Source organism: Pseudophryne corroboree, chromosome 2 (assembly GCF_028390025.1).
Source record: "Pseudophryne corroboree isolate aPseCor3 chromosome 2, aPseCor3.hap2, whole genome shotgun sequence".
Lineage (NCBI taxonomy): Eukaryota > Metazoa > Chordata > Amphibia > Anura > Myobatrachidae > Pseudophryne > Pseudophryne corroboree.
Genome location: NC_086445.1, coordinates 142,919,838 through 142,939,969, shown reverse-complemented (window position 1 = coordinate 142,939,969; position 20,132 = coordinate 142,919,838). Strand labels below are relative to the sequence as shown.

The 20,132-nt window shown below is 46.0% G+C and overlaps 1 protein-coding gene across 3 annotated transcripts in view; it reads right to left on the bottom strand.

The window, feature by feature from the left end:
• The window catches only part of RXFP2 (relaxin family peptide receptor 2), a 589,575-nt gene that overhangs the window by 141,875 nt on the left and 427,568 nt on the right, over nt 1–20,132 (bottom strand). For all 3 annotated transcript variants that reach the window (XM_063951765.1, XM_063951767.1, XM_063951766.1), the window contains exon 4: nt 18,105–18,210. In XM_063951765.1, the coding sequence (XP_063807835.1) occupies nt 18,105–18,210 (106 nt within the window). The remainder of the gene's footprint in view (nt 1–18,104; nt 18,211–20,132) is intronic.

Sequence of the window (20,132 nt, the reverse complement as noted above, 5' to 3'; positions counted from 1 at the left end):
ACCAACCAGAAGGATGTCTTTCTGGGAATGATCCTCGACACGGAAGTGCAGAGGGTGTTTCTCCCAGTGGAAAAGGCGTGGTGATTCAAACAATGGTCCGGGATGTCATTAAGCCAGCCAATTCATCAGTGCATTCGCCTTCTGGGGAAGATGGTGGCCTTGTACGAGGCTCTGCAGTATGGGAGGTTTCACGCTCGGTCCTTCCAACTGGATCTCCTGGACAAGTGGTCAGGATCCCATCTACACATGCACCAGAGAATACGTCTGTCACCAAAGGCCAGTATTTCACTCCTCTTGTGGCTGCAACTGCCTCACCTTCTGGGGGGCTGCAGGTTCGGGATTCAGGACTGGATCCTTCTAACCACGGATGCAAGTCTCCGGGGCTGGGGCGCAGTCACTTAAGGTGAAACCTTCCAAGGAAGGTGGTCAAGTCTGGAAGCTGGCCTGCCGATAAACATTCTGGAGCTAAGCCGTCTACAACGGTCTTCTTCAAGCGGCCCATCTTCTGAGAAATCGGGCCATTCAAGTGCAGTTGGACAATGTGACAACAGTGGCTTACATATACCGACAAGGCGGAATGAAGAGCAGAGCTGCAATGTCAGAGGTAACAAGAATCATCCTCTGGGCAGAAAAACACGCATTGGCGCTGTCAGCAATCTTCATTCCGGGAGTAGACAACTGGGAAGCGGACTTCCTCAGCAGACACGATCTTCATGCAGGGGAGTGGGGTCTCCATCCGGAGGTGTTCAAGGAGGTAACAGATCTTTGGGGCGTACCCCAGATCGACATGATGGCCTCTCGTCTTAACAAGAAGCTTCGGCGGTATTGTTCCAGGTCGAGGGACCTGCAAGCAGTGGTAGTGGATGCCCTAGTGACTCCGTGGGTATTCCAGTCGGTGTATGTGTTTCCTCCACTTCCACTCATCCCAAGAGTTCTAAAGCTCATAAGGAGAACAAGGGTTCAAGCGATCCTCATTGCTCCAGACTGGCCAAGAAAGGTTTGGTACGCTGATCTTCTGGATCTACTGCAAGAAGAGCCGAGGCCTCTTCCTCTTCGGGAGGACCTGCTGCGGCAGGGGCTGTTCGCCTATCAAGACTTACCGCGGCTACGTTTGATGGCATGGAGGTTGATCGCCTGATACTTGTCACGATCCGGGTATCTGGACGCCATTTCTTACCCATCAGATGCCTCCTAAGGCTGGCTCAGCGCTCCAGCACCGGATCCCATCTGTTATCCTAATGTTCACATTCCTGGATCCTCTCCTGTCTCTCTGAGACGCTGTCACAGTAACGCCATAATACATCTGGCATGGCGTCTCCCGCGGCCTCCGCCGCCGTCCCTGAGCTTCTGCATGCAGAGTGTCAGAGTGGATTACGTCAGCCGCGGCCTCCGCTGTGTCCGCGTGGTTGGATGTGCACTTGTCTGCCTGGCGTCTCCTGTCTCCAGTGGCCGGCGCCGCCATTACTGTTTTCATTACCACATGGATTACAAACCAAACTTCCCCCCAAGTGTCTGCATGGGCGCAGCCATCTTGGATTCTGTCAGCTGATCATTTCCTCCAATCTGTTGTCAGTATTGTTAATCTGCATAATTGCCTAGCCAATCCCTTCCTTGCTGCAGGTATAAATACACTGTGCCTGAGCAAGGAAGGCGTCAGTGCTTTGGTTGTCAAACCTAGTTCCTGTTTGTCTCTCTCCTGTGATTGTCTTCCAGGTTCCAGCTCCTGTCTCAAGACTTCCACCATAGAGACCCGCACCAGCATTCCACCTGCGGTGTAGCCTGACTCTCCGATCCATTTTGGATTCATCTGTTTCCAGCCACAACTTTACTTGCTTCCAGCCCAGCTTCCAGCAGAGTACAGCTTCTCTTAAAGGGCCGGTGTCCTTTCAACAGTTTACCACTCTCCACCGGTATTATTATTTCTCCGCTCTCAAGCTCTACATTTCATTCATATTGCATCGCTCTCAAGCTTCATTTATTATTTAACTGGTTCCAGCCAGTATCCACTCCGTGCCAACATCTGTCTGGTTCCAACCAGAACCCACAGCAGCTATTTTATTTACAGCAGTCCAGCTTTCCCTGGAACACCAGCTGGTACGATCCTGGGCTTTCTTCATTGCTACAGTCGGGCCTGGTAAGGACTTTCCAACTCGCAGATAATAAGAACTGTCTCATACTACCAGAGCTCTGTGGCCCCTGCCACCCTGTAGTACCCAGGAACTGTATTATTTCTCTGCTGATTTTATGTTTCTTTTACTGCTACTGTGATGCATGGAGTTTGTCATAAATAAACATCATTGACTTTTATTCAAGTTGTCGTGGTCACGCCTTCGGGCGGTTATTCTTCATGTTACTTACATGTCCAGGGGTCTGATACAACCTCCCAGGTTCCGGTACATCTCAGCCCCTACAACTGAGGCTGCCTCCCGTCAGCTCAGGCCCTCAGTTGTGACAGTAAGCACTGACCTAATGAATCCAGCCGGAGACCAGGATCAAGCGGCCAGGCCGATGCAAGAACTGGCAGCCCGACTAGAACATCAGGAGGCTGCACAGGGCCACATCATCCGCTGTCTCCAGGATCTCTCTACTCGGCTGGATGGGATTCAGACAACTCTCCGTGGATCAGGCGCGTCTGGTGCGTCAACCACAGTGACTCCAGCTATAACCCCACCCACCTTACCCATTTCTGCTCCACGTCTTCATCTTCCAACGCCAGCAAAATTTGACGGATCTCCAAGATTCTGCAGGGGATTTCTCAACCAGTGTGAGATTCAGTTTGAGCTACAACCTGGCAATTTTCCCAGTGACCGTACAAAAATTGCCTACATTATTTCTCTTCTCAGTGGCTCAGCCCTTGATTGGGCATCACCGTTATGGGAGAGGTCCGACACCCTGCTATCTTCTTACACTGCATTCGTGTCAACATTCAGGCGCATCTTCGACGAGCCAGGCCGGGTAACCTCAGCTTCATCCGAGATTCTCCGTTTACGCCAGGGGTCACGTACTGTAGGACAATATCTGATACAGTTCCAGATCCTGGCATCCGAACTGGTCTGGAACGACGAGGCCCTGTATGCTGCATTCTGGCATGGCTTATCTGAGCGTATTAAAGATGAGTTAGCTACCAGAGACTTACCCTCTAAGTTAGATGAGCTAATCTCACTCTGCACGAAAGTTGATTTACGTTTCAGAGAGAGAGCAACTGGGCGTGGAAGATCATCTGCTCCAAAATCTTCTGCTCCTCCTCCTCGCCAACTGTCACCAACTAAAGATGAGCCCATGCAAATTGGCCGTTCCCGTTTAACTCCTGCTGAGCGCCGAAGACGTCTCTCCGAGTCTCTCTGTATTTATTGTGCGGCTCCGTCTCACACCATTAATGCCTGTCCCAAACGTCCGGGAAACTCCAAATCCTAGCTCGCCAAGGAGAGGGCCGGCTAGGAGTAATGATCTCCTCTCCATCTCCTCAAGATTGTAATCTCCCAGTCTCGCTTCAAGTTGCTCAACGTTATCGGAACGTCATTGCCCTCCTTGATTCCGGAGCAGCTGGGAACTTTATTACCGAAGCCTATGTTAAACGGTGGTCCCTACCCACCGAGAGACTTCCTTCGTCCATTTCTTTAACTGCCGTGGATGGCAGCAACATTTTTGATGCAGTTATTTCTTTAAGGACTCTACCAGTTCGTCTGAGAGTGGGAGTTCTTCATTCCGAACTTATTTCTTTTTTAGTGATTCCAAGAGCCACACATCCTGTGGTCCTGGGCCTTCCATGGCTCCGTCTTCACAATCCTACAATTGATTGGACGACTACGCAAATCCTGGCATGGGGTTCCTCCTGTGCTGAGACATGTTTGTTTAAAGTATTGCCTGTCTGTTCTTCCTCCCCCAGGTCGTCTGATGTTCCACCTCCTCCATATCAAGATTTCACGGATGTGTTCAGTAAAGCTTCTGCTGATATCCTTCCTCCTCATAGAGAATGGGACTGCCCGATTGATCTCGTTCCAGGGAAGGTTCCACCTCGAGGCCGAACTTATCCGTTGTCTCTGCCTGAGACGCATTCTATGGAGGAATACATTAAGGAGAACCTAGCAAAGGGGTTCATTCGACCTTCTTCTCCAGCCGGCGCAGGCTTCTTTTTTGTAAAGAAGAAAGATGGTGGTCTGCGGCCGTGCATCGACTACAGAGGTTTGAACGACATTACCATCAAGAACCGTTATCCTTTACCCCTGATTACTGAGCTCTTTGACAGAGTTAGCGGAGCTACCATCTTTACAAAGCTGGACTTGAGAGGTGCATACAATCTCATCCGGATCCGTGAGGGTGACGAGTGGAAGACCGCCTTTAACACCCGTGACGGACATTATGAGTACCTCGTCATGCCCTTCGGATTGAGCAATGCTCCAGCTGTCTTCCAGCATTTTGTCAATGAGATCTTCAGAGACATTCTATACCGTCATGTCGTGGTCTATCTAGACGATATCCTCATTTTTGCCAACGATTTAGAGGAACATCGTTTTTGGGTTAAAGAGGTTCTGTCCCGTCTCCGTGTCAATCATCTCTATTGCAAATTAGAGAAATGCGTCTTTGAAGTCAAGTCCATTCCGTTTCTAGGGTACATTGTGTCCGGTTCCGGACTAGAGATGGATCCTGAGAAACTACAAGCAATCCAAAATTGGCCGGTACCCTTAACCCTCAAAGGGGTCCAGAGGTTCTTAGGGTTCGCCAACTATTACCGAAAGTTTATACAAGACTTTTCCACCATTGTGGCGCCTATTACTGCTTTCACTAAGAAGGGTGCTAACCCGTCCAAGTGGTCTGAAGAAGCCATGCAAGCATTTCATCTGTTAAAACAAAGGTTCATCTCTGCGCCTGTTCTGAAACAGCCTGACATCGACTCTCCTTTCATCTTAGAGGTGGATGCCTCCTCCGTTGGAGTAGGAGCGGTGTTATCTCAGAGGGCTAAAGATGGCCATTTACACCCTTGCAGTTTCTTCTCCCGGAAGTTCTCCCCAGCTGAGCGCAACTATGCCATTGGCGACCAGGAGTTGCTAGCCATCAAGCTCGCTCTAGAAGAGTGGAGGTATCTGTTGGAGGGAGCTTCTCATTCAATCACCATACTTACAGACCACAAGAACCTTTTATATTTGAAAGGCGCACAATGTCTCAACCCTCGTCAGGCCAGATGGGCACTTTTCTTTTCCAGGTTCGACTTTAAACTCCAGTTCTGTCCGGGCTCTCAGAATCGCAAGGCCGATGCCCTTTCCCGCTCATGGGAGCAAGAAAATGAGTCAGAGTCTTCAGACAAGCATCCTATTATAAATCCGTTGGCATTCTCCACGGTAGGGATGGACTCTACGCCCCCATCAGGGAAAAGTTTTGTGAAACCGATGCTAAGGAAGAAGCTCATGCATTGGGCCCATGCTTCCCGTTTTGCCGGACATACAGGTATCCAAAAAACCCTGGAGTTTATCTCTAGGTCCTATTGGTGGCCAACTCTGAAAAAGGACGTCTTGGAGTTTATTGCATCTTGCCCAAAGTGTGCTCAACATAAGGTATCCCGCCAGTCGCCTGCGGGGCAACTGGTTCCACTATCTGTTCCCCGTCGACCTTGGACCCATTTGTCGATGGATTTTATTACAGATTTACCCATGTGCAACAAGTTCAATACCATCTGGGTGGTAGTTGACCGGTTCACCAAGATGGCACACTTCATTCCTCTCACCGGTCTTCCGTCAGCTTCCAAGTTGGCTCAAGTATTCATACAAGAGATCTTCCGACTCCACGGTCTTCCTGAAGAAATTATCTCAGATCGAGGAGTTCAATTCACAGCCAAATTCTGGCGAAGTTTATGTCAAGTCCTCCAAGTCAAGCTAAAGTTTTCCACGGCTTACCATCCTCAGACCAATGGTCAAACCGAGAGGGTGAATCAGGACTTGGAGGCCTTCCTCCGCATCTATGTGTCCTCCTCTCAAGATGACTGGGTTCAATTACTTCCCTGGGCCAGGTTCTGTCATAACAACCAGTATCATTCTTCATCTGCTTCAACACCATTCTTCACTAACTTTGGATTCCACCCTAAAGTCCCTGAGTTCCAACCGCTTCCAGCAACTTCTGTTCCCGCAGTGGATATCACCTTGCATCAGTTTGCCAATATCTGGAAGAGCGTACGATCTGCTCTGCTCAAGGCATCGTTCAGGTACAAGAAGTTTGCGGATAGGAAGCGTCGAGCAGTTCCTGCTCTCAAGGTGGGTGATCGGGTATGGTTATCCACGAAGAATTTGAGGTTAAGAGTTCCCAGTATGAAGTTTGCACCTCGCTATATCGGTCCTTTCAAGATTGAACAAGTCATCAATCCTGTTGCTTACAGACTCCAGTTGCCTCCATTCTTAAAAATACCCAGGACATTCCATGTTTCCCTGTTGAAACCGCTGATCTTAAATCGGTTTCATTCCTCACTTCCTCCAACTCCGAAAGTCCAAACTCAACGAGGCGTTGAGTATGAAGTGGCTAAGATCCTGGACTCACGTCACCGTTACGGTCAACTACAATATCTTATTGACTGGAAGGGTTACGGCCCTGAGGAACGTTCATGGACCAATGCTTCTGATGTCCATGCTCCTGCCTTGGTCCGGAGATACCATTCCAAGTTTCCTCAAAAGCCAAAGAAGTGTCCTGGGGCCACTCCTAAAGGGGGGGGTGCTGTCACGATCCGGGTATCTGGACGCCATTTCTTACCCATCAGATGCCTCCTAAGGCTGGCTCAGCGCTCCAGCACCGGATCCCATCTGTTATCCTAATGTTCACATTCCTGCATCCTCTCCTGTCTCTCTGAGACGCTGTCACAGTAACGCCATAATACATCTGGCATGGCGTCTCCCGCGGCCTCCGCCGCCGTCCCTGAGCTTCTGCATGCAGAGTGTCAGAGTGGATTACGTCAGCCGCGGCCTCCGCTGTGTCCGCGTGGTTGGATGTGCACTTGTCTGCCTGGCGTCTCCTGTCTCCAGTGGCCGGCGCCGCCATTACTGTTTTCATTACCACATGGATTACAAACCAAACTTCCCTCCAAGTGTCTGCATGGGCGCAGCCATCTTGGATTCTGTCAGCTGATCATTTCCTCCAATCTGTTGTCAGTATTGTTAATCTGCATAATTGCCTAGCCAATCCCTTCCTTGCTGCAGGTATAAATACACTGTGCCTGAGCAAGGAAGGCGTCAGTGCTTTGGTTGTCAAACCTAGTTCCTGTTTGTCTCTCTCCTGTGATTGTCTTCCAGGTTCCAGCTCCTGTCTCAAGACTTCCACCATAGAGACCCGCACCAGCATTCCACCTGCGGTGTAGCCTGACTCTCCGATCCATTTTGGATTCATCTGTTTCCAGCCACAACTTTACCTGCTTCCAGCCCAGCTTCCAGCAGAGTACAGCTTCTCTTAAAGGGCCGGTGTCCTTTCTACAGTTTACCACTCTCCACCGGTATTATTATTTCTCCGCTCTCAAGCTCTACATTTCATTCATATTGCATCGCTCTCAAGCTTCATTTATTATTTAACTGGTTCCAGCCAGTATCCACTCCGTGCCAACATCTGTCTGGTTCCAACCAGAACCCACAGCAGCTATTTTATTTACAGCAGTCCAGCTTTCCCTGGAACACCAGCTGGTACGATCCTGGGCTTTCTTCATTGCTACAGTCGGGCCTGGTAAGGACTTTCCAACTCGCAGATAATAAGAACTGTCTCATACTACCAGAGCTCTGTGGCCCCTGCCACCCTGTAGTACCCAGGAACTGTATTATTTCTCTGCTGATTTTATGTTTCTTTTACTGCTACTGTGATGCATGGAGTTTGTCATAAATAAACATCATTGACTTTTATTCAAGTTGTCGTGGTCACGCCTTCGGGCGGTTATTCTTCATGTTACTTACATGTCCAGGGGTCTGATACAACCTCCCAGGTTCCGGTACATCTCAGCCCCTACAACTGAGGCTGCCTCCCGTCAGCTCAGGCCCTCAGTTGTGACAATACTAGTTCGAAAGGGCATTCCGAACAAGGTTACTCCTACCCTGATACAGGCTAGGAAAGGAGTAACATCTAAACATTACCATCGAATTTGGAAAAATATGTGTCTTGGTGTGAGTCCAAGAAATTCCTGTGGTGGAGTTTCAGCTGGGACGGTTTCTCCTCTTCCTACAAGCTGGTGTGGATATGGGCCTGAGGTTGGGATCTGTGAAGGTCCAGATTTCGGCCCTATCCATTTTCTTCCAGAAACACTTGGCTGCCCTCCCTGAGGTTCAGATCTTTTTGAAGGGAGTTCTGCACATCCAACCTCCCTTTGTGCCGCCTACGGCGCCTTGGGACCTTAACGTGGTGTTGCAGTTCCTCCAATCGGACTGGTTCAAGCCTCTACAGGAGGTTGAGGTCAAATTTCTTACATGGAAGGCTGTCACATTGTTGGCCTTAGCTTCTGCTAGACGTGTGTCTGAGTTGGGGGCTTTGTCCTGTAAAAGCCCATACTTGATCTTGCACGAAGATAGAGCTGAGCTCCGGACACGTCAGCAGTTTCTTCCGAAGGTTGTGTCAGAAATTCATATCAACCAACCTTTTATGGTGCCAGTGGCTACTGACTCCTCAATTTCATCAAAGTGCTTGGATGTTGTAAGGGCTCTGAGAATCTATGTGAAGAGGACTGCTCGTCACAGAAAATCGGACTCTCTGTTTGTCCTGTATGATCACAAGAAAATTGGGTGTCCTGCTTCTAAGCAGACGATCTCTCGCTGGATCAGGTTCACTATCCAGCATGCGTATTCTATGGCAGGATTGCCGTGTCCTATGTCTGTCAAGGCCCACTCTACTCGTAAGGTGGGGTCTTCCTGGGCGGCTGCCCGTGGTGTCTCGGCTTTACAACTTTGCCGAGCTGCAACTCGGTCTGGGTCGAACACGTTTGCAAGGTTCTACAAGTTCGATACTTTTGCCTCTGATGATCTGAAGTTCAGGCAATCAGTTCTGCAGGAGCCTCCGTGCTCTCCCTCCCATTCTGGGAGCTTTGGTACATCCTCATGGTACTAATGTGGACCCCAGCATTCTCTAGGATGTAAGAGAAAATAGGATTTTGGTTACCTACCGGTTAATCCTTTTCTCGTAGTCCAGCGCTTCGTATTCCTGCAGTTATCTGGTTCAGTACAACTTTGTTTTTAGTTAAGTACTGCATTGTTACTTGGTAAGTAATGTTTTCAGCGGTTGCTAAGTTTTCAAGCTAATTTAGCTTGATGTGCATTGTATGTGTGAGCTGGTATGAATCTCGCCACTATCTGTGTTAAATCCTTCTCTCGAAGATGTCCGTCTCCTCGGGCACAGTTTCTAGACTGAGTCTGGTACGAGGGGCATAGAGGGAGGAGCCAGCCCACACTCTCAAACTCTTAAAAGTGCCAATGGCTCCTGGTGGATCCGTCTATACCCCATGGTACTAATGTGGACCCCAGCATCCTCTACGGACTACGAGAAAAGGATTTACCGGTAGGTAACCAAAATCCTATTATTAGGAAATCCTTGGAGACACATACAGTATCTAATCACTTCAAACTTAAACATAATTCAAATGAGGGTCACTTAACCAATTTTTGGGGTATTCAACAGATATTACCCAAACTAAGAACAAGAGATATAGAAAAGTGTCTCTCTCAATCTGAGATGAGATGGATTCATCAATTGGGGACACTTGTTCCCAAGGATGCAATGGTTCCCAAGGATGCAATGGTTCCCAAGGATGCAATGGTGAAATCGAATTAAAATGCTTTTTAACTTAGTTTTTCATTACCCCATCTATCCGATGTATTCGACTCCGATTTTCTGTCTATTTATTAAGTTTTATTCTCCTACCTCATATTTATTGCAGCACTTTATTTCATCTATGTATATCCTTTATACATATGGATTCATTTATGTATTTTAATGTAATGTGATTTTTATTATGTTGTGTAAATCATGATTATATTGCTTAATTACGGATTCATTATTTGTGTTTTTGTTAATGGGTACCTTTTCACCGTTATGATATGCTGCTGTGACGTTAAGTGCATTCTGCTGTGGAACGCTCTGTTGAGAAGAACTAATCCCTGGTACACAGGAGGAGCACTTCCGGGAAGGTGGAACGCACACGTCACTTTGTTTCCCGGCGCTGAGACTTCCGACACAGCTGTAGCTGAACGTAGTTACTGATTAGCGGTGATAAGATGCGCCTGTGGTCACTTACTTTTAGGTATATATACTCTGTTTGTAGAGCCCCAAACCACGCTTCTGACGAAGGATGTACGCATCCGAAACACATTAAGCGTGGCTCTGCTTCTAGACTCCCCCTTGGCTGAGCTGACATCACAGACTTTGCCGGTGCTGTACTGTGCTCCTTACCCGGATTGTGGAACACCGGGTTCGTTGATAGACGTTGCCACCTTGCCAGTGTGGGATTTTGTTACACGCTGATTGTCTTTTTATTTGTTGAAAGTGCGACCTGTAAATTAAAACCTATTTGTTTTTAAGGATAATTGTTCTATTTGCGCTTCTAAAGCTCTTCCATATACTTGTGACCACTGAGTCCATGTTAAAAGTAGAGGTGTTTCTTTCAGATGCGCTGCTAGTAAAATCAAATATATCTCCGTCTATGTGAAGATAACCATTTGTGGGACACCAGAATTATTACAACGGAACGGTCATCTATTGTATGGTGATATAAGTTTTTCTATGGGTGTAACCACTATTGTTTTAAATTGATTCACACATTGGTTATCCCTTATGTGCTTGGCTGGTGTGTATACTTCTATTTTAAAATCTGAACACGCCAGCAAAAGGCAGGTCTATTTGAAAGCTCCATTTTTTTACGATTTTATGCTTTCCTGGCAGTGTTTGGTTATTGTCGGCAGTGATTGAGAATACGAATTGTTAGTAAATTACCGAGTTGTATAAAATAACAGCCGTGTTTGACCGATAGTCTATTCATTCATATTTGTGTGGTCAGCAGTGTATCTCAATACGAATAGCCCCAACATTGCCGAGATTGGTGTTTAGTAAATTCCCGAGATTACCCTTATACCCCTTTTCCACCTACGTACCGTGTCCGATCCGGGATGTTTAACACGGCTACAACCCGTGTCGGCTCCCCCGTTTCCACTACACTTCGACACGGGTTATTCCCGTGTCTGATCTGTTTCCACTTAACCCGGGTAAGCTCTGTAAAAGCCTATTGCTGTCATTACAAATGGACTTTTTACTGTCTCATCAAGATGATGTCATCAAAAGGACCAAAAGGGAGGGGTGGGGCCTGCTCACAGCATTGCAGCAATGGACGCCGGTGCAGTAGCTGTGTCTAGCATGGAGTCGCAGACTGTTTGCAGTTTACTGCTGCTTTCTGCTACAGACAGCTTGATGCAGCTTTTCACCTTGTGCTACCTACTGCAGAGCTGGAGAAGGAGAGCTCAATTCTTTGCAGAGAGGGCTACCTATCGACGCAAATATTTGAAAAGGAGGAGAGCGCGTATATCATCCACTGTTGTTATTTCTTTAATAACAATGAACTGTACACCAAGCCGAAGAATGTGGATGAGAGATCGCAGACATGGGGAAGCATTCATGCAGACTATTCTAGCATATCAGGAGGAGCAGTGGATGTCAAACTTCAGGATGTCTCGCGCTACATTCGAGTATGTTTTGGAACTACTGTCCCCCGCAATAACCATGCAGACCACCAGGTTCCGTAAGCCCATTGAGCCAGCCAGGAGATTAGCGATTGCTCTCTGGTGGTATGCTACCCCTGGAGAGTATCGCACAGTTTCCAGTTTATTTGGAGTAGGGATTGGCACGGTCTGCAAGATTGTCTACCAGGTCACGCGGGCATTGCTGGATACCATGTACCATCGCTTTATTTCCTTGCCACAAGGACAGCGGCTAGATGAGACTATAAAAGGGTTTAAGAAGCGTGGCTACCCACAGTGTGCTGGTGCCATAGATGGGACCCACATCCCCATCATCGCCCCCCATGACAACCCAGCAGACTATTACAATCGTAAGGGTTGGCATTCCATTGTTCTGCAAGCTGTAGTGGACCACAAATACTGGTAAGCACTGTTTCACTAATGTGTTTGAAATAGGCTTGGCCTGTTTTATGATAATGCATAAACCTTTATTTTTAGTTTCACAGATGTCTTCATAGGGTGGCCCGGACGGTCACATGATGCAAGGGTTCTCGCCAACTCCGATCTTTACAGTATTGCTGAGGACAAGCTTGGTGGATGGCTTTTCCCTCGAGAGGTAAGATTATTTACTACTTAAACTAATGTTCCCCCATAAACCAATAGTCAAGTTTTACCCCTGTAATAATATTAATGTTTTATTAACAGAAATCGGTGATCGTACATGGTGTGGACATCCCGGTCCATCTCATTGGTGATGCAGCATACCCATTACAGCGCTGGCTAATGAAGGGCTACACCCAGCATGTTCACTTATCCCCCGAACAGACATCATATACCCATGCCCTAAGTTCGGCCCGTATGGCAGTGGAGAATGCGTTTGGGCGTTTAAAAGGACGCTGGCGCTGCCTCATGAAGAGGAATGATGTGGACTTGAAAATAATGCCAGATATAGTAGCGGCCTGCTGCATTCTCCATAACATATGTGAGATACAAAAGGAAAACTTTCTCCCCGAGTGGAATGTACATGATCATGGGGCGGGGGTCACTGTACATGATGCACCAGGCTTGGTGGGGGGGCATGAGGCTGCCAGCGAGTGCATAAGGGCCACCATTGCAGCTAATCTTCAAACAATGTTGCAGTAGAGAAAACAGACAAGTTTTTTTGTGCAAACAATTTTTGTTTATTTCGTTTTTTCAGTTATAAAAATTTGGTTCAAAAGTTGTTATTATATTTTTCCTTTTAAACAGTTGGCACACATTTTCTGAGGTAACAATATAAAATATTTAAGTGCAAACATGTCACTGTAAAATTCCACATAACGCAAGGGGTCTTCAACATGTGTCCCTCCAGCTGTTGTGGAACAACATGTACCAGCATGTGTTGCTATGTGTTTCCACAACAGCTAGAGGGCCACATGGTGAAGACACCTGCCCTGAGGTAAAAGAGTAAAGTGCAAACAGGGCACTCTGTATAAAAAAAACCCTAATGTTTGGTTTGTCAGATATCGGGTCACCCCCAATATTTGGATCGCACTGCCGCACATTTTCTGAGGTAACATTATAAAATATTTAAGTGCAAACATGTAAAATTCCACATAACGCAAGGGGTCTTCAACATGTGTCCCTCCAGCTGTTGTGAAACAACATGTACCAGCATGTGTTGCTATGTGTTTCCACAACAGCTAGAGGGCCACATGGTGAAGACACCTGCCCTGAGGTAAAAGAGTAAAGTGCAAACAGGGCACTCTGTATAAAAAAAAACCTAATGTTTGGTTTGGCAGATATCGGGTCACCCCCAATATTTGGATCGCACTGCCGCACATTTTCTGAGGTAACAATATAAAAAGGTAGCCCAAATATCTGGATCCCACTGCCCATTTTCTGAGGTAACACTATAAAACTTTAAAGTGCCAACAGGGCACTCTGTAAAATCAAAATAATGTTTGCATTTGTAGGTATCAGGGTTGAGGATACAGTGCAAACATAACCTTAAAACACAAACATTGTTTTATAACCCGCTGCTCTAGGGCAGTTGTCTATATACCCGAAATTCTGAGGACTGCGGGATTTGTGTTGGGGGATTTGAGGGAGGCTCATAGTTGTATGGACCATATGGGTGCTGTGGGTAGGCTGTGTCTTGCTGTTGTGTTTGTGTGGTATTCCCTATGGTACGTGCAAACGTGCGTTCAAAAAATGTCATCTGCCTATCATGCATGGTCATTAACTGACTCATAAAAGTTTGATGCATTTCTTTTTCTGACGCAAGGAATCTCTCAAGCCGTGCATCTTCCTGGGCATTGAGCTCACTATCTGCCTCACGCAGGTGATCCAAGATAATGGACTTCATTGCTTTGACCGTTTGTTCTGTTTTGTTCAGTTTCTTTTTCCGCTGTGGAACGTTGTAGACTGTGAAGGAGATGAAACAGAATGTAAGCAACAATTTAAAAATAGCAGTGGTAGCATATACGTGTTTGTGGCCTTCTCCCACCTGCACACTAGCTATACTCTGCAACATTACCATGATTCTATTAAAAAATAGCAGTGGTATCATATACGTGTCTGTGGCCTTCTCCCACCTGCACACTAGCTATACTCTGCAACATTACCATGCCTTTACATATAGGGACTGCTGCAACTGTAATTGTAATGGTAATACTTACTATTTGAGCGCAAAGTCGTGGTCTTGGGGGGTTGCGACGTCTCCGCCTGAGACTGTGGTACGTCCTCAATAGTGGCACTGATGGAATCATCATTGACGGTCGAGTCTTCAAAACTGCTGTCCGATATAAGCAGCGGGGATGATGGGCTGCATTGTGAGCTGGGAAGGCTGTGCTGTGTTTCGTCACAGTCCTCGTCGACTGACATCTGGCGACTGGCAGAGCTGGATGACGATAGTGCTATGGGATTTGTTATCGCAGTTTTGCCGAAGACACTATAGCATAGGTCATAATATGGCCATTCCATACGCCCAGCACCACTTTTCTTGCGGTTATGGTGGTGTACTTTGGTGAATTGTCTGCGTAGTGCCTTCAATTTGTTAACGACTTGTTGCTGGGTTTTTTGGATGCCCCTTTCTGCCAGCATAAGGGATATGTTCTTGTAGACGATAGCATCCTTAACTGTTCCAGTCACCTGCCTTCTTATTTCTTCCTCTCCCCGAATATTAAGCAGCTCCTTGATCTCTGTGTCTGACCAGATATGGCTAGCCATGTTGCTGTGCTGGAGCTTCTGCTGCTGTATATTGTCTGGAAGCTGCTGCAATAAAAAGATCTGTATGTACCCAGCGCGACTTCAGAGTGTTTTGTTTGCTGCCTCAATGCCTGCATGTGCCCAGCGTGTCTCCCAGGGATGACATCATCTTCCAGTGCCCCAGAAGCACCAATCAGCGTCTCAGAGCGTTACTCGGGTCTGAAAACACGTGTAATGACCGTTTCCACTGCACCGCTATCCGTGTCATTACCGTGTTCTACCCAGGTAAATAGCCGGGTTGGATTCCCGGGTCACTCAACCCGTGTTGACCCGTTTCCACCTACTAAAAATCCGTGTTGATGCGCGCCCCCGTGCAAAAACACGGGTAAAACAGCTAGTGGAAAAGGGGTATAGGAAAAAAAAGGAACTGGAATGGATTCAAATTAATTTCGGGACCTTAGTAAATATACCCCCTGGTGCCTTTTGTGCTACAATGGCTAACTCCTTCTTCAGCTGGTATTACAGTAGCTCACAGGGACAAGCGTTGCATTCTGGAGCTTGGTAAATTCAGGTAGTTGAAACTGAGAGACCGCAGCAGATATCGCCTACTGTTTTTTGCAGCAGGCCCCTGTAGATACATTCAGGGAATACTTATTATTTATGATTTATAGTAAGGAGGGTTATGGTTAGGCACTAGGGGGAGGTTAGGGTTAGGCTGCGTGGGGTGGGGTTGGGGGAATAGGATTAGGGATAGCAGAGGAGTGCTTACCAGAACGGTGTAGAAACAGACGTCTGACCACCGCAGGATCCGTAAGACGCTGCTGCAGCCGCTATGGAGGTATGTCGCGCATGATAGGGGAGTGGCCTCTCATTACGCCCTGTCTAAGCATACCAGCCGAGCAGAGTGTCAGGAGGCAAAGCTGCTTGGGAACAGGCAGGCCACTCGACAGCCAGAGCAACCTATCAGGCCATCGGCATTTGCCAGAATTGCCAAATGGCCAGTCCAACCGTAGCAACAGACCATCGGACGTCACTGTTACATGATATTAACGGCTGCACTCCCAAGTTCTACTTATTTGGCTGAGGCTAAATAAAAACGACACCAGTTTATGTAGCACAACGTGCGTGAGATCACTCTCTGTAAACAAAGCCAAATCATGCATTTGTGCTATTGTAGACGTGTGTTTCTGGCATTTGTGACTCCATGTCATTGGAGAGGCAGAACAGAGGAGGGAAAGGAGGGAGTAGGCTAAGGACAGTAAGGGAATGCTCACATAATTGCAGAACATATGCAGAACCTCAACTACACAGTCAAGTCACATTATTATGACCAGTGGAAAAAGAGAATGTGAGTGCGCTGTCAGCGGCAGCCTGTATAGGGGTGGTCAGACCCTGGAATTATATGCAAAGGAAGAGTAGGATACTGGCGCCGGCAGTTGATTCAATAATTAAAAAGGACGTTTCACAATAAATAAATAAAAATAATAATTTATTATAGATTCATAAAAAGAAGAGGGATGATTACCACAAATCAAAGTAAAAAAATACAAATTTAGATTGTTGGAAAGTAAAAGCCACAAATATTCTCCTCAATAAGGTGCTTAATCACAATACTGGCTGGGCTCATTCCACATGTATTAAGAATCCTTCTAAAACAATGGTATTACCTGATCCATATGGAGATAGCTGTCTTAAGTTCGATACAAGCAGGTTCACAAGAGCCAACTATCTCCATATCATCCTTTCTGGCATAATCTGGACACATCTGCAACCACTTTACGTCCACCAGTTAAAGCATATTCTTGGACCCGAATCTCTCTCCCTGCTACAAATTGGATCTCTGCACCTACTGAGAAACCTATGGGACTGCACCTATGGATCAGGTAATACCATTGCTTTAGAAGGATTCTTAATACATGTGGAATACTATGTGGAACTAGTGAGCTGCAGCATGTGCTATAGCATCTTTATGCAAGAATGTGCATGATCATTTCAATATGATCCAACAAAACAGATTTATGAGACTGATTCATTTCAAATGCATCATACTGTATATGCATGTACTGTATATCTGTGTGCGACTGAATCTGAATCTGTGTATGAAACACAACGGAACTTGACAGTGAAAAAAGCTGCATCCGATACATCATAGCACTTTGTATATAGATTTAGGGCGAGATGTACGAAGCCTTGGAGAGTGATAAAGTGGAGAGAGATAAACTACCAACCAATCAGCTCCTGAACTTTTCAAACACAGCCTGCAACATGGCAGGAGTTGATTGGCTGGTGATTTCTCTCTTTCCTCTTTATCAATCTCCAATACTTAGTACGTCTCCCCCTCAGACTCCTTTGCACACAGATATAAACGTGTCACATACAGTATCAAATGAATCAGTGTAGTTCTCTTGATGCAGTTGCTGCATCACATTGCAATTCAAATACACATTCCAGTGAAAAAGACGTTTGTTGCAAGCAGAGTAGCATGGGAAGGGAGGTTTGGCGTGACTGCAGCAATAGTGCACGGGGACACATCTGTACACCCATGTGCCATGTGACACATGGCACAACTGAAACTCAGATGCTCGTCTTCACCATGGCTCCTGTTCTTTTATACGTTTTCCTAAATTTAGCATCCTATTCTCATCTTAGCCGCGTACAAAGCCAGTTAGTGGTGCACTTGGCATTTAGGATTAGTATTTTTGTCCTGTAAGAATTGCTATAAAGTCTCAGATTAGGCTCAGCGAAGCCTTGAGCGATGCGTGGCGGGGCTCACTCATATCGGTTCTCCATCTTTTGCACAAGTTTGTGTCTGAGTCGCACACAGCAGCTGCATGCTCTGCCAAGGCCAGTTTCCTGGGTATCCTGCATAGTAATCAGCAACGTGGATAATAATCTACATTTTGTTAACAAATCTATGGAAAGGCCATGGTGCAGTTTAGCTGCAATGTCCATTGTACACTAGATAGATCCGTTTGATTTGAGGACAGGCTGCTGCATACGTGGACATATCTATATGTATTTATTGTTATGACAATGAACAGTGTACATCTGGAGAATATTTCCGGCAACATGATCTAGATTCAAGAACTGCCTATTATTAATTTATGGAAAGGTTCGTGGAAAGTGCGAGGGTTGGGGAGTATCTGTATGGGATGATCCAGTACTTAATAATGAGGGCTGCCATTGATGAATTATTGAGATGATAGAAAGCTGTTAGGAATCAGAGGGATGCAGTTGTCTACTTACAAAATTGTTACATTGCTTGACACGTACGGCACTGCTTTTAAATTGACCTCTACACATTCCAGCTCAGTGTCTTTGCACTCACAAATGTCTGGGAACTGGGAGAGACCTAGAAATAATTGACAGTAATCATATTCACTGAAAGGTCCACAGACATGTACAAAATAAACATGAAAAGTTATTTTGAATGATAACATGCAAATTCCCTATGGCTCTGCTGCTAAATTAGACTCTACATATTTGAGCTCAGTATCTTTTCACTCACAAACATCTGGGAATGGGGAGAGACCAAGACATAATTTACATTAACCATATTCACTGCAAGGTCCACTGAAATGTACAAGATCAACATAAAAATATATATATTTTTGTATCATAGGCCCTCATTCCGAGTTGTTCGCTCGCAAGGCGATTTTAGCAGTATTGCACACGCTAAGCCGCCGCCTACTGGGAGTGAATCTTAGCATCTTAAAATTGCGAACGATGTATCCGCAATATTGCGATTACACACCTCGTAGCAGTTTCTGAGTAGCTTCAAACTTAGTCGGCATCTGCGATCAGTTCAGTGCTAGTCGTTCCTGGTTCAACGTCACAAACACACCCAGCGTTCGCCCAGACACTCCTCCATTTCTCCAGCCACTCCCGCGTTTTTTCCGGAAACGGTAGCGTTTTTTCCCACACGCCCATAAAACGGCCTGTTTCCGCCCAGTAACACCCATTTCCTGTCAATCACATTACGATCGCCAGAACGATGAAAAAGCCGTGAGTAAAATTCCTAACTACATAGCAAATTTACTTGGCGCAGTCGCAGTGCGGACATTGCGCATGCGCATTAAGCGGAAAATCGCTGCGATGCGAAGATTTTTACCGAGCGAACAACTCTGAATGAGGGCCATAGATTCATAACATGTAACGTCCAAATGTTCTCCACTTCATAATGGTTTCTAATTGCTGTCCGTTAATTATTCTACATACAGCAAATGTAAGTGATATAATGAAATGCATGGCCTCCCAGATCTGACCACGCCCCCTTCAGCACCAAACCCCCCCAGCTGACTCTATGGCACTGTAAGTTACCATGCGACGTTCTAGCTCTTTTTGTTTTTTAAGCTTTAACATACGTTTTAACATGCAGGATCCTCTCTACTCTCTGTCTCATGTCTGTACCTTCTCCATCACCCTTGAATGTCTTTATTCTTTGTATGATTTATTATACTGACTGTCCACCTCTGCTAAATTGTGTCACCTTAAAAGTAGACAGTGATGTTATGATATGCTACCTATAAATAAATGGCTTTTACTGATAAGTATGACCACGCTAGATTGTTGTGATAGGACTTTTTAATGAAGATGTTCAGTCAAATAGCATTTATGGTAAATTGTAGGAGAATGTATTAAACCAGCACAACAGTAACACTGCAATTTATAGCAACTGCTGTTTGGCTGCACTTTGTATTTAATAAATACAACTTCATAGAGCCCATAGTACAATGATAGGCAATCTGATTCACCTCCGGGGCTGCACTGGGTGACCCTGTAATCTTTAAAAAGATCCCGACCATTACCCTTGATTGGAGCAATGAGTTCAATTAATGCATTTAATCAAAGAAGGAGACTCCTATGTGTAATAATATATCAGCAGGTATTTAAAACAAGACAATATAGCAATGCGGGAATTTAATGAAGTTTACCATTCCTAATAATAAAATGTATTAAAATGCTTAATTTAATAAAAGTAAATTCCCTGGTACACTGTAAATCTGTCCAACACAAATTCATCAAATTACTGGATGATAGAACATTAATTAAGCAAATAACAAACATACTTTATATCTGCGCTGCAAAACGATAGAAAAACTGAAGAGAGTGCATTCCCCTCTATGGGGGTCTATATTCTAAGTCTTGGATGGAGATAAAGTGGACAGAGATGAAGTGCCAGCCAATCAGCTCCTACAGTAAGTAACACAGCATGTAACATGGCAGTTAGGCACTGATTGGCTGGTACTTTATCTCCGTCCATTTTATCACTCT